Source organism: Tupaia chinensis, unplaced genomic scaffold (assembly GCF_000334495.1).
Source record: "Tupaia chinensis unplaced genomic scaffold, TupChi_1.0 Scaffold141247_1, whole genome shotgun sequence".
Lineage (NCBI taxonomy): Eukaryota > Metazoa > Chordata > Mammalia > Scandentia > Tupaiidae > Tupaia > Tupaia belangeri.
Window position 1 is genome coordinate 439,473 of NW_006201110.1, and position 11,658 is coordinate 451,130.

Consider the following 11,658-nt stretch of genomic DNA (forward strand, 5'->3'; position numbering starts at 1 on the left):
CCGCGGTGGCGGCGGCGCGGCGGGCCGGCCCAACCTGTTACCTCGCCCTGCCCTGGGCCTGGGCCAGGGCCCTGGGAACCCGGCTGGGGCCGGGGCTCGGGACCCCGGACCTGAGACTGGGAGACTCGTGGGAATCCGGGGAGAGCGGACACTGCGGGGAACGGGGACCTCAGAGTCTGGAGGGGTGGAGTCCTGAGAAAGCCGGGCGCGGGGCAGCAGGGCGGGGGCTCCCGGGAGGTGAGGGGCTGGGAGCCCACTGCAGCCTTCTGGGAAGAGGCGGGCAGGGGCCCTCGCTCAGCGGCTTGGCCTGGGGCCCTGGGCCAAGGCAAGGCAGCTCACTTCCTGCGGCTGCCTGCCTCAGTTTCCCCTGGGGATGTTAACGGGGCTGGCGGCCAAAACACAGGTCATTAACCCTTCCAGGACCAGGGAGGTCCTGTCTGCAGGCCGGGTGCAGGCGGGCAGTGGGGCCTGGCTGCGCCGGCTGCAGCGTGCGGTGCCCTGCAGCTGCCTGTCCTCCCAGATGCTGCGGACGCCATGAACTCCCCAGATGGGCCCAGCTTCCCTTCGGGGCTGCTCTCGGGGGGTGCCTCCCCCAGTGGCGACGAGGGCTTCTTCCCCTTCGTGCTGGAGCGGCGGGACTCGTTCCTGGGAGGGGGCCCAGGGCCCGAGGAGCCGGAGGACCTGGCCCTGCAGCTGCAGCAGAAGGAGAAGGACCTACTGCTGGCCGCCGAGCTCGGGAAGATGCTGCTCCAGCGCAACGAGGAGCTCAGGCAGCAGCTGGAGGCGCTGGGCGCCCAGCACGCGGAGCGCGAGGAAGTGAGCGAGATGGCCCTGGGCCCTGGGCGGGAGAGGAGCTGCTGCAGGGCAAGGCCTCCGGCCTTGAGAGTAGGCCCAGTGCTCTGGTGGTGTGGCCCAGTAGCTCAGAGCACCGACTGAGGGCCAGACCTGGACCCCCTCCCAGGGCTGTGTGGTCCTGCACAGCCACTGCTCAGCTCTGGATCCTGGGTCTGGCTGCTCCTCCTGGGGAGGGGAAATCCCAGCCAGCAGTTACTGGGAACCCAGTCCCTGCCTGGCCCCCGGCTAAGTGCTTGCCCTGCATCCTCTGGGGTCGTGCTTGCCTGGCCTACACCCTCAATGTGGAGACGGCTCTCTCTGTCCCAGCTGTTGCCAGCCTCTGCCCAGGGCTCTCAGCTAGTCCCCTACCCCCACCCCCACTCCCACGTCTGTGTCCTCAGCCCCCACCACTGCCCTGAGCTGGCACCCTGCACCGAGCCATCTAATGGGCCTCTCCACATATGTGGCCCTTGATTCTGGGGCCCTGTCACCTACTGTCCCCATCCCTGGCTTCCTGGCTCAGGACCAGAGCCTCAGACCCACATACCCCGTGACCTCGCTGCACTCTCCCCGCACCTGCAGACCCTATGTTCTCCCACACCAGGTGCCTCACCTTGCCGCTCTGAGCTGACACCTGCCTCCATCACTTCTGCCCAGCCTCCCCTCTCCCACCCAGCCCCAGCTTCGCTCTGCCTCCTGGGGCCACTCTGCACGGGGCAGCCAGTGACCCCACAGACCACGCATCACTTCCAAGTCTTCCACAGCTCTGCACCACACCTCCAAGGGAACTGGAACTCCTCACTGTGGCGCGAAGTCCCCCCCGGGAGCCGTCCCACCCGCCCCGCCCCTCGATGGGCCCAGTAGCGAGATCATTGCCTTGGGGCCTTTGTGCTTGCTGTTCCTCCCTGTGGCCCTTTCTCTGGGTGACTTTTTTAAAATCTCTTTTTAAATTATTATTATTTTATTTAACTTTATTTATTTATTTACTTCCGTTTTGACCAGAGAGGGACAGAGTGGTGGCAGAGAGTGAGAAACCAAGCCACCAAGTCTGGGACTCAAATCATGGTTGATCATGTGGGAGTCCAGCGGTGTCAACCACCACACCACCTGCCAGTCCCTCTGGTTGACTTTTTTTTGTTTTTGGCTATAGGGCGCGTGCGCTTGCCAGAAAGACAGAGAGAGACAGAGACAGAAAGCGAGAACTCACCCCCCAGGGGGGATGGTCACGCTGCAATCCCTTCTCCTCCATTCTCCTCTCGGGATCTCGGGCACGCACGCACACGCACCTGGTGTGAATTTAAGCCACCGGGTCCAGGACTTGAACTGCAGTCAACTACATGGGAGTCCAGCGACATAGCCATTACTCTAACTGCCAGTCCCTCTCTGATTGAGTTTTTTAACTTTATTTAACTTTATTTATTTAAATTTGACCAGAGAGGGACAGAGTGGGGGGGGGTAGAAAGCAAGCCGCCAGGTTTGGAACTCGAACCGCAGTCAGCCATGTGGGAGTCCAGCACTTTAACCACCATACCACCTGCTGGCCCCTCTCTGGTTGACTTTTTAATTGACATACAATAATTGATGTAATAATGGTATACATCTATGGGGTCCAATGTGATTTCTTTCTCTTTTTTTTTTTTAAGAATTATTCATTTATTTAATCATTATTGTTTTCGAATTTGACTAGAGAGAGAGATAAAGGACATGGGATAAAGCAAGCTGCCAGGTCCAGGACTAGAACCATGGTCAGCCACGTGGGAACCCAGCACCCTACCAAGCCACCTGCCAGCTCTGATTTCTTTTCTTTCTCAGAATTATTTTATTGAACTTTATTTATTTATTTATTTATTTACATTTGACCAGAGAGAGAGAGAGGGAAAGTGAGAAAGCGAGAAAGCAAGCCGCCAGGTCTGGGACTCAAACTGGGGTTGGCCATGTGGGAGTGTCCAGTGCTCTTAACCACCATGCCACCTGTCGGCCCCTCAGTGTGATTTCTTAAAAGTGACGTATAATTGTATATATCTGTTACTTTTTTTTTTTTTTTTTTAGTTTACTATAGGACATGGGTGCTCTTCAGAAAGGGAGAAAGGAACGTGAGAAATTCCCCCCCTTGGGGGTGACCACGCCACAATCCCTTCTTTTCCATTCTCCTCTCAGGATTTTTGGGCATGCACACACACACACACCCAGCAATGTGTTTCAAGCTGTGAGGTCCAGGATTCAAACTGTGGAGTCAGCCATGTGGGAGCCAGGTACTTTAACCACCATGCCATATGCTGGCCCATGTGTACAATATATATATTGTTTTCTTTTTTGAGATATTTTTGTTACAGGGCACATGTGCTCACCAGAGAGACAGAGGAGACAGAGAGAGAGAGAAAGTGAGAAATCATGTCCCCAGCAGGGGGTGGCCATGTGCAATCCCTTCACCTCCATTCTCCTTTTGGCATTTTGGGTATACACACATGCCTGGCGTGAGTTTCAACGCATCAGGTCTGGGATTCGAACCACGTTTGACCACGTGGGAGTCCAGTGCCTTAACCACTACGCCACCTGCTGGCCCCATGTGTACACTTTTTTAAATGGACATAACTGAGTATCTGTGAAGTACAGCGTGATTTTTTGCCAGTACATACAATGCGTGTGTATACCCAAGCGGCAGCCAGAGGCGAGTGGACATCGGAGCCACTGAGCCATTGGCAGTCTATGTTGGAAACATTCAAAATCCTTTTTAGTTACCCTGAGGCTGGCAGTAAATGGGTAAGTGTACTCAGCCTCCTGTGTCTGTAACACCAGGACATTCCCCTTTTCTCTCTGATTGTTTCCACCCACCTTCCTCTGCCCCCCCACCCCCAGCGTTCCCAGTCCCCATGCCTAGCCTGTTTTCCCTACCAGAAGGCCCCCGGCCCCCTTCCCTCCAGGACCGGGGTGTGCTGTTAGTGGCGGAATCGTCCCCACCGTGTGCAGCTGCCACCGTTCTGCGTCCTTCCTTTGGCACGGCCACGCAGCCTGGTCCTTCTCTTGGCTGCTGTGACTGGGGCCATAGTCCCTCCTGCCTGGCTCCTCACCCTCCTGGAGGCCCAGCAGCCTTCTTCCGCCTGGAGGGAGCTCCCCCAGCTGCTCCCCACTCTTCCCCGTCGCTTTCTCAGACTGGCTTCTCTCTTTCTAAAATTTTTGCTGTAGGGAATGTGGCTTCCCGGAGAGAGGGAGACAGATTTAGCCGGGGTCCTACGCCAGGATCCACCCCCACTGCAGCTCATGGGCAGGCGTGCGCCCAACCTGCTCAGGAGGTCTCTGGACAAGGACCGGCAAACTTCCTGCATTGGGTCAGCCTTGCACGGCACCGCGGTTCAGGGCTGTGCCATGGCCCGGCTCTTCCCAGGCTTCCTTACAGCCTGGCTGTCTTGGAAATTACCAGGTTCGAGCCTGTGTGGCTTGCCTGTGGCCCTCTGGACTCTAAACTGCCTGAGGCAGTAAACTTGGGGTCTTGCTTACTGTTGAGAGCCAGACCCCAGACGGGAATTTGGGACCACGGCCCGGCTGTTAGTGCCGGGAGAATGTGGATCCTAAGGGGCTCGTCTGCACCATGCAGCAGAGCAACATGGCGGTCAGGGCCGTCAGACCTGAACGTGCCCACTTTTCCCCAGGGCAGTGCTGCACCCACAGCTTTGGCTAAGAGCGCGGCCTCCTGTGTTGGCATCTGCTCCACTAACTTTCTGTTCCACCTGGGCCAGGCCTGTAACCTCCTGTGAGCTGAGGGTGATAAGGAGTCTCCCCCTGGTGGACAAGATGGATAGAGCAGGCAGAGTGCTCGCGGGGGACCAGCAGGACCTGCAAGGCCTGTGCCTATCACCTGGGCCCAGGCCCTTCCCCCTTGGAGGGCCCGAGAGAGCAGCAAGAGCGGGGCCAGGGGCTGCCCCCAGCTTGTCTGCCTCTCTAAGCTGGGTATCTGGGTGTGTCAGGTGCGTCCCCCCGCTGGTCAGACAGGTTTGGGGGCGGGCAGGCAGAGGGCCAGGGTGGGGCTGGCCGGGGTTAATTAGAGGGAGCTGGCTGGGAGGAGCAGGGGAGAGTGCTGGGCCTCAGAGCCCCTGGCACACAGCAGGAGTGTGGGGCCATGGGTCGGGGCTTAAACTCTGCCAGGCTCAGGCGCCAAAAACGACGCTTGCGACCTCGGGTCCAGAAGCCCAAGCGGCAGCCAGAGGTGAGTGGACATCAGGGAGCCACTGCCCCCACCCTGTCCACCCCTCCGCTCTGGCCTGGATGCCCTCCACTGCACCCGGCTGCCTTCTCTGGGTCTGGGTCTCTGGGCTCCACCCTCTTTCATGGCTGTCTTGGACGGACTCCGCAGACCCCTCCCCTCACGCCTGCCCATCTCATGTCCCCCTCTGTCTCCGACCCTCTTCTCCAACCCTGCAGAGGCTCCAGCAGGAGAACCATGAGCTCCGCCGGGGTCTGGCCGCCCGGGGAGCCGAGTGGGAGGCCAGGGCTGTGGAGCTGGAGGGGGACGTGGAGGCCCTGCGGGCCCAGCTCGGGGAGCAGCGCTCGGAGCAGCAGGACAGCGGGCGCGAGCGGGCACGGGCCCTGGGCGAGCTCAGCGAGCAGAATCTCCGGCTCAGCCAGCAGCTGGCCCAGGTGGGACCGCCCTGCCCCAGGCCCTGGCGGAGTGGGTGGGGATGCTGGGCCTTATGCAGGGCCTGGGCTGCTCAGGGCTCCCCTGTCACCTCTAGGCCTCCCGTGCTGAGCAGGAGCTTCAGCGGGAACTGGACGCACTCCGAGAACAGTGCCAGGCTCAGGTCCTGACTGGGGCAGAGCTGAGGACGCGGCTAGAGAGTCTGCAGGGGGAGGTGAGTGCCCCAGGGGCTGGGGGCCACCTGGGCTGGCCCCCCAGCCCACTCCAGCTCCAGGCCTTTTCTAGAACCTGATGCTGCAGAGCCGCCGGCTGGACCTGGAGGCCCAGATCCGTGGCCTGCGGGAGGAGGTGGAGAAGGGCCAGGGCAGACTGCAGACCACCCACGAGGAGCTGCTGCTGCTGCGGAGAGAGAGGCGGGAGCACAGCCTGGAGGTGACATCTGAGGGCAGGCCAGGGGAGGGCAACCACTGGGCCCTACACAACAGCCTCAGTGCTTTCTGGGAGATGAGGCCCGCGCTGGATCGCTGGAAACCCCAGCAGCTGGGCCACAGGGACGGGGGCATTATCCCAAGGGCAAGTGGGAGCCATGGAGGCTGTTGAGCAGAGGAGGCAGGCTCTTAGAATGTATCAGAGCTTAGCAACTGAGGCCAGGGAGGGAGCCAAAGCCAGAGCTCAGCCAGAGACAGGGCCTGAGACAGAGAAGTGGAATGGAAGGAGAGAGTGTGGCTGGTGTCGCCCTGTCAGGAGTTTGCACTGAGCCAGCCGTTTGACTTTGGGGTCCGATTGCCTGGCTTATCCCGGTGTCTTTTCTACTGTCCTGGGAAAGGGGTCTGAGATGGGATGGCGGAGGTCCCTGCCTGGCGGGCCTGTGATGGGGGTAAGAGCGTCAGGCCACTAGTGCTGGATGAAAGCAGTAGGAGTTAGAAGGTAGGGCGGGCAGCAGAGGGCACGGACAGGGTGGGGCTGAGGGAGGGTGATGCCTGGCCGCACCCTGCTTTATAGGCCAGGAAGTTGCTGTGTGCCAGGGGATAGTGCGCCGCCCAAGGCCGCGGGCGACCCAGGAATGGGAGCAGGCCTGGGCCACTGGGGTGCTTGGACGCGCGGCCGGCTGGACTCCAGCGCCCTGTGTACACCCACGCCCGGCTGGCCTGGCCGACCCGCCGCTTGGTCTCCCTCCAACCGACAGCTGGAACGCGCTCGCTCTGAGGCCAGGGAGGCGTTGAGCGCGCTGCGGAGGCTGCAGCGGCGCGTAGCGGAGCTGGAGGAGGAGTCGCGCCTCCAGGACGCCGACGTGTCGGGGGCCTCACTGCAGTCGGAGCTCGCTCACAGCCTCGATGGCGACCAGGACCAGGGTTCAGAGGCACACCGAGACGCCCCGGTGAGCTCCAGGCTTACCAGCCCCATTAGGGCCTTCTGGGAGGGTCCCAGGCTCTGCTACCTGGCCTATTGCTACAAGATCCCACAGCACACCGACCGATTCCTTGGCACACAGAGCGACTCTTCTGGACCACAAACCACTCCGGCCGGGGAGACCGAAGAGGCGTCTGGCCTCCAGCCTTCACCCCAAGAAGAGAGCTTGGAGCCCCCCAAAAAGCGAGCATCCCCCAGTCCGGCGGAGATTCTGGAGGAGAAGGAGGCGGAAGTGGCCAGTCTGCAGGATGAGGTAGGAGTGGTCTTAGTGCTGGGTCAGAGCGCCCCCAGCTGTCAACTTCTCTCTTAACTCCACTCCCGAGACAGCTCAAGCCCCTTCATCTCCAACTTGCAGTGAAGACCTGGTGGTTAAGGTGGTATGGCCAACCATGGTTCAAGTTTCAGATCTGGTGGCTTTTAAATCACTCTGGGCACATGTGCAAGTGTGCCCAAAATCCCAGAGGAGAACGGAGAAGGGATTGTGGCGTGGCCATCCTCCCAGAGGGTGATTTTTCACTTTCCCTCTCTCAGTCTCTGTCTCCTCTCCTGCCAGCTCACGTGCGCTATAGCAAAAACCTTAAACAAACAAAAGTCACCGTGATGCCACCTCCTCCAGGAAGACTTCCTGGACTACCTATCTTAGTCCCACTCCCAAAGATCCTCCCTGTATCCCTGCTGCATGCTTATACTACCCCCAATCAACCTGTCCCACTCTACCCAGCACAGCCTGGGAGACTCAGGATTCATCTCTAAGGGCCCTGCTGCCTGGGGAGTTGGTTAAGCGGGCAGGGAGAACTGGGCCGATCCAGAGCTGGAAGGTTCACGGCCCCCTGCCTTCTGTCCCCCAGATCACACTGCAGCATGCAGAGCTGAGGGCCCTGCGAGAGGAGCTGCGAAGGCAGAAAGAGCTGCGGGCACAGGACGACCTCGACGAGGCCCTGAGTGGCGCACTCTCGGACCGGGACGAGGCCGTGAACAAGTGAGCCTCTGCCACCACCCACCACCGCCACAGCAAGGGGCCTGTGGCCTCGGTTATGGTTATAGCTAGCCCCACTCCAACCCAGGGACCCTCCTACTGCCTTGGTCTCGGTGTTAGCAGCCCCCGCCATCCCAGTTCCCTGTGGCCTCAGCACCCTCAGTCCCTTTCTCCTCCCCAGGGCCTTGGAGCTGTCCCTGGAGCTAAGCCGCGTCTCGCTGGAGCGGGACTCCCTGTCCCGGGAGCTGCTGCGCACCATCTGCCAGAAGGTGGCGCTGACGCAGGAGCTGGAGGCCTGGCAGGTGAGAGGCGGGGCCAGGCCTGGGGGCGGGCCCTGGGCGGGGCCGGCGCGCTGACCCGCCCCTCCGGGCCCGCCTCCCGCAGGACGACATGCAGGTGGTGATCGGGCAGCAGCTGCGCTCACAGCGTCAGAAAGAGCTGAGTGCAGCCGCGTCGACCCCACGCCGCGCTGCGCCCCGCTTCTCGCTGCGCCTGGGTCCTGGGCCCGCCGGCGGCTTCCTAAGCAACTTCTTCCGAAGGACCTGAGTGCCGGCCGAGAGGGCTCTTTCCTCTTCTGGCCAATGAGGCCACAGCGCCGGGACTATCTTCCAAGCAGGGCCAGGGCGGGTGCCCTCCCCAGCCCAGGAGGCTGCACAGGGGCTCATGGGGTCCGGGACAGCTTTGGGGACGGGCCCCAGGTAGGTGGCGGGGCAGGGCTATCTATTTTTCAAATCTATATAGGTCTACCTGTTCTGGGCCCCTTTTCCTGGCATGCCCCAGGGCAGGGGTGGGTATTTATGTATCGAGATCAGAGTAATATATAAATCGCTACCCTGCCTCAGCCTCCATTCTTGGGAAGGAAGCACACGGAAGGAAAGACTGCAACTTTATTGTAAAACAACAAACACAGCAAGCCCCTGGGGTGGGGTGGCAGGTCAGAAGGACAGGGAGAAGGCCCGGTAGCCCAGGTTGGTGAAGACATCCACCCGGCAGCTGTTGCCTGCGGCTGTCAGGACCTGCAGGAAAGAGGGTCATGAGTGACCTGTCTATACCCCAGGTTTCCTGGGGTCCCCACAGCCCAGGCTAGACCCACCTTGCACTCGGGTGCAGCAGGCTGCTGGTTGAGGCTGAGGCTGAGCAGCCCCGGGGAGGAGCCAGGCACCTGGGCCCTGAGCTCCCCGCTCAGCTGCCACTGGTTGACACAGGGGCCCTGGCCAGCGGACAGAATCTGTGAAGGACAGGGAGGGGAACCCGGGGTCAGGGCGGGAGAAAGGAGCCCAGCTGGTGGCGGCAGAGGTGACGAGATCTCACCAGGTCCTGATAGAAGGTGACATGCTTCTGTGGGGCCCGCATAGGGAAGACGGTGGTGGGGGTGGAGGATCGGAGGTGCCAGAGAGTAAGGGCTGGGCCCCCTCCACAGACCTGGGTAGGAAAACGGGTCCCCAGTCACTGTGAGCCACGGGCTGTCAGCTTACAGCGTCGGGAGCTGCCACCGTGCCCTGCATTCTGCCCTGCTCACCATCCAGTCGGAGTCAGTTGCCAGGCATCCGATCCAGCGTCCGTTCTGGGGCCTCGCGCACTCCTGGGGGGAGGGGGGAGGTGAGGGTGCAGAGGATGCCGGGGAGGGTGATGGGAAGAGGAGTGTGGGTGGGGCCCTCACCTCATGCTTATAGACCTCGATCGTCTGGACCTCCTTGGCCGCGCGGAGGTCTGTGGGCAGAGAACCATGAGCGGCCCCTACTTGCCCTGGCCTCCCTCACTGCCACTCCGCCCTCCACCCCGCTGTCTCCTTACCCCAAAGCCGCACAGTCCCGTCCTCGCCACCCGACAGCACCTCAGGGCCCCGTTCCCGCAGTGCTAGGCAATGGATGTAGTCTGTGTGGCCCCGGAGGGCACGCTGCAAAGACAGGGGCAGTGCAGGAGACCTGGAAGGAGCCCCTCCCCTGGCGCCAAGGCCCTGCCCAGTGCCGAGACCCTGCTCACCGTGAAGGCCCCGGTCTCGAGGTCCATGGTGTGCAGCTGACAGTCTCCCCCAGCCAGGATGAGGGAATTCTCCTGCAGGGGAAGTGGTGTGGCTACTGTCAAGTCAGGGTAGGGAGAGGTGAAGGGTCAGAGGTGGGCCAAGAATGCTGATAAGGGCTCAGACCTTGGGGACGAGCAGCAAAGCGTTGACCTCTGGCACTTCCAGGCTGGTCCTGGAGAGCAAAGGCAGTCGGTTTCAGGGAGCAGTGACCTTGCCCTGCTGCCCTCTACACGCACCCTGGCTCACCTGTAAGGGGGCTGGCGACGCCACAGCTCCTTACAGCCCTTTGGAGAAGACACCAGGTCACCTCAAGGGCTCTCCCTGGAACTGGGCACCCTTGCCCTTCCCTGAGCTCCAGACACCTCACCTTCTTGAGGATCTCTGCCCAAAGCCAGGCCTTCACCTCCCCATCCCCAGCACTGAGCAGGTGGCGGTCGGTGGAGACCATGCAGTAGACGGGCCCATCGTGGGCTAAAGAGAAATGCAGACGGTGAGCATGCCAGAGCCACCCTCCAGGGTCTCCTGAGCCAGACTCCACGGCTCCACCCACCTTGGAAGGTCACCACGGGCTTCTTACTTTCCTCTTTGGCCTCTGAGCTCAAAGCAGCAGATAAGCTGAAGGGCAGAGGAAAGGGAGTCCAGGAGTCAAAAGCAGAAAGGCCGTGGGCCAGGGCTAACGGGCAGGAGCAGGCTGAGGGTACCTGAAGATGGCGATCTGCCCATAATTGTTGCCAGCTGCCAGGAACTTGCCGCAGGGAGAGACGCTCTGGGAGAAGACAGTCATGTGCAGCCGCTGCAGGGCCTGAAACACCTCTGTCTGTGGGAAGAGGCTGGTGAGGTGGGCCTGGGCCTCCAGCCGCAGACTCCTCTGCTTTCCCTGCGTGGCCTCCCGCTGTGCAGACTTCTCAGCCTTTGTATTTTTTTTAAAGAATTATTTTATTTAAATTTATTTATTTACCCATTCATTTATTTTAATTTGACCAGAGGGACAGAGTGAGAGAGACAGAGAAAGAGAGGCAAAGTGAGAAAGCAAGCCTCTGACTCCGACACTTGAACCGCGGTGGGCCACACAGGAGTCCAGCGCCCTTAACCACCCCGCCACATGCCGGCCCCTTCAGCCCCCTTTTTTTTGGGGGGGAGGTTTTTCGCTACAGGGCGCATGCGCTCGCCAGAGAGACATAGAGACAGAAAGCGAGAAATCACCCCACAGGGGGTATGGTCACGCTGCAATCCCTTTTCCATTCTCCTCTCGGGGAATCTTCCGGCGTGAGTTTTAAGCACCGGGTCCGGGATGCGAACCGCAGTCGACTACGTGGGAGTTCAGCGACATAGCCATTACGCTAACTGCTGGTTCCCTTCAGCCCTCTTTTGAAGTGGCCCACTAAGCAGGCAACTGGCCATACTGTCCCAGACTTGGCTTTAGAAGAGGGTAAGGAAGGGGAGGGTTGAGGCAGTCTCAGAGGAACTCTGAGCAAACACTAGCCTCCTCTCCCAGTGTCCCCAAGCGTCAAGTGGAGATTATGGAGTCTCGTCATTAGGAGAGCTAATGAGTGTAAGTGCTTTACACGTACAAGTGCACAGAAAACCCGATACTCACTTCAGATCCCGCCTGACTTTTAAATCTTTTTTAGTTTTTTTGCCATAGGGCACATATGCTCACTAGAGACAGTGCGAGAGGGAAAGTGAGAAATCTCCCCCCAGGAGGACTGGCCACACAGCAATCTCTTCTCCATTCTCTGGGGTTTGGGAACCCATGCACATGCCCAGCGTGATTGTGGAGCGGTT

The 11,658-nt window shown here is 60.4% G+C and overlaps 2 protein-coding genes across 5 annotated transcripts in view; one reads left to right on the top strand and one right to left on the bottom strand.

Moving 5' to 3' along the window:
• The first annotated feature begins 523 nt into the window (after positions 1-523).
• On the top strand, positions 524-8,678 carry BICDL2 (BICD family like cargo adaptor 2). Of its 2 annotated transcripts, XM_027766141.1 has the most exons (9): positions 524-816; positions 5,251-5,466; positions 5,562-5,678; positions 5,750-5,896; positions 6,651-6,842; positions 6,957-7,127; positions 7,723-7,853; positions 8,032-8,152; positions 8,235-8,678. In XM_027766141.1, exons 1-9 carry the CDS (start codon positions 535-537, stop codon positions 8,394-8,396), a joined length of 1,539 nt encoding a protein of 512 aa, XP_027621942.1. In that variant the 5' UTR covers positions 524-534; the 3' UTR covers positions 8,397-8,678. The 2 variants fall into 2 exon arrangements, with proteins under 2 accessions (XP_027621942.1, XP_027621941.1); XM_027766140.1 differs by having other exon boundaries at positions 6,651-7,127.
• A 41-nt stretch (positions 8,679-8,719) lies between these two features.
• Positions 8,720-11,658, bottom strand: part of THOC6 (THO complex subunit 6) — a 3,696-nt gene continuing 757 nt past the window's right edge. The window contains exons 2-13 of one of the 3 annotated variants that reach the window (XM_006162991.3): positions 10,575-10,690; positions 10,424-10,488; positions 10,241-10,344; positions 10,120-10,157; positions 9,997-10,045; positions 9,834-9,905; positions 9,645-9,747; positions 9,511-9,560; positions 9,370-9,432; positions 9,162-9,272; positions 8,944-9,078; positions 8,720-8,866 (exon numbers count right to left, since the gene is read on the bottom strand). In XM_006162991.3, the coding sequence (XP_006163053.1) occupies positions 8,786-8,866; positions 8,944-9,078; positions 9,162-9,272; positions 9,370-9,432; positions 9,511-9,560; positions 9,645-9,747; positions 9,834-9,905; positions 9,997-10,045; positions 10,120-10,157; positions 10,241-10,344; positions 10,424-10,488; positions 10,575-10,690 (987 nt within the window). In that variant the 3' untranslated portion in view covers positions 8,720-8,785. Of the gene's footprint in view, positions 8,867-8,943; positions 9,079-9,161; positions 9,273-9,369; positions 9,433-9,510; positions 9,561-9,644; positions 9,748-9,833; positions 9,906-9,996; positions 10,046-10,119; positions 10,158-10,240; positions 10,345-10,423; positions 10,489-10,574; positions 10,784-11,658 lie in introns of all 3 variants that reach the window. The other 2 variants (XM_027766143.1, XM_027766142.1) reach the window with 2 other exon arrangements.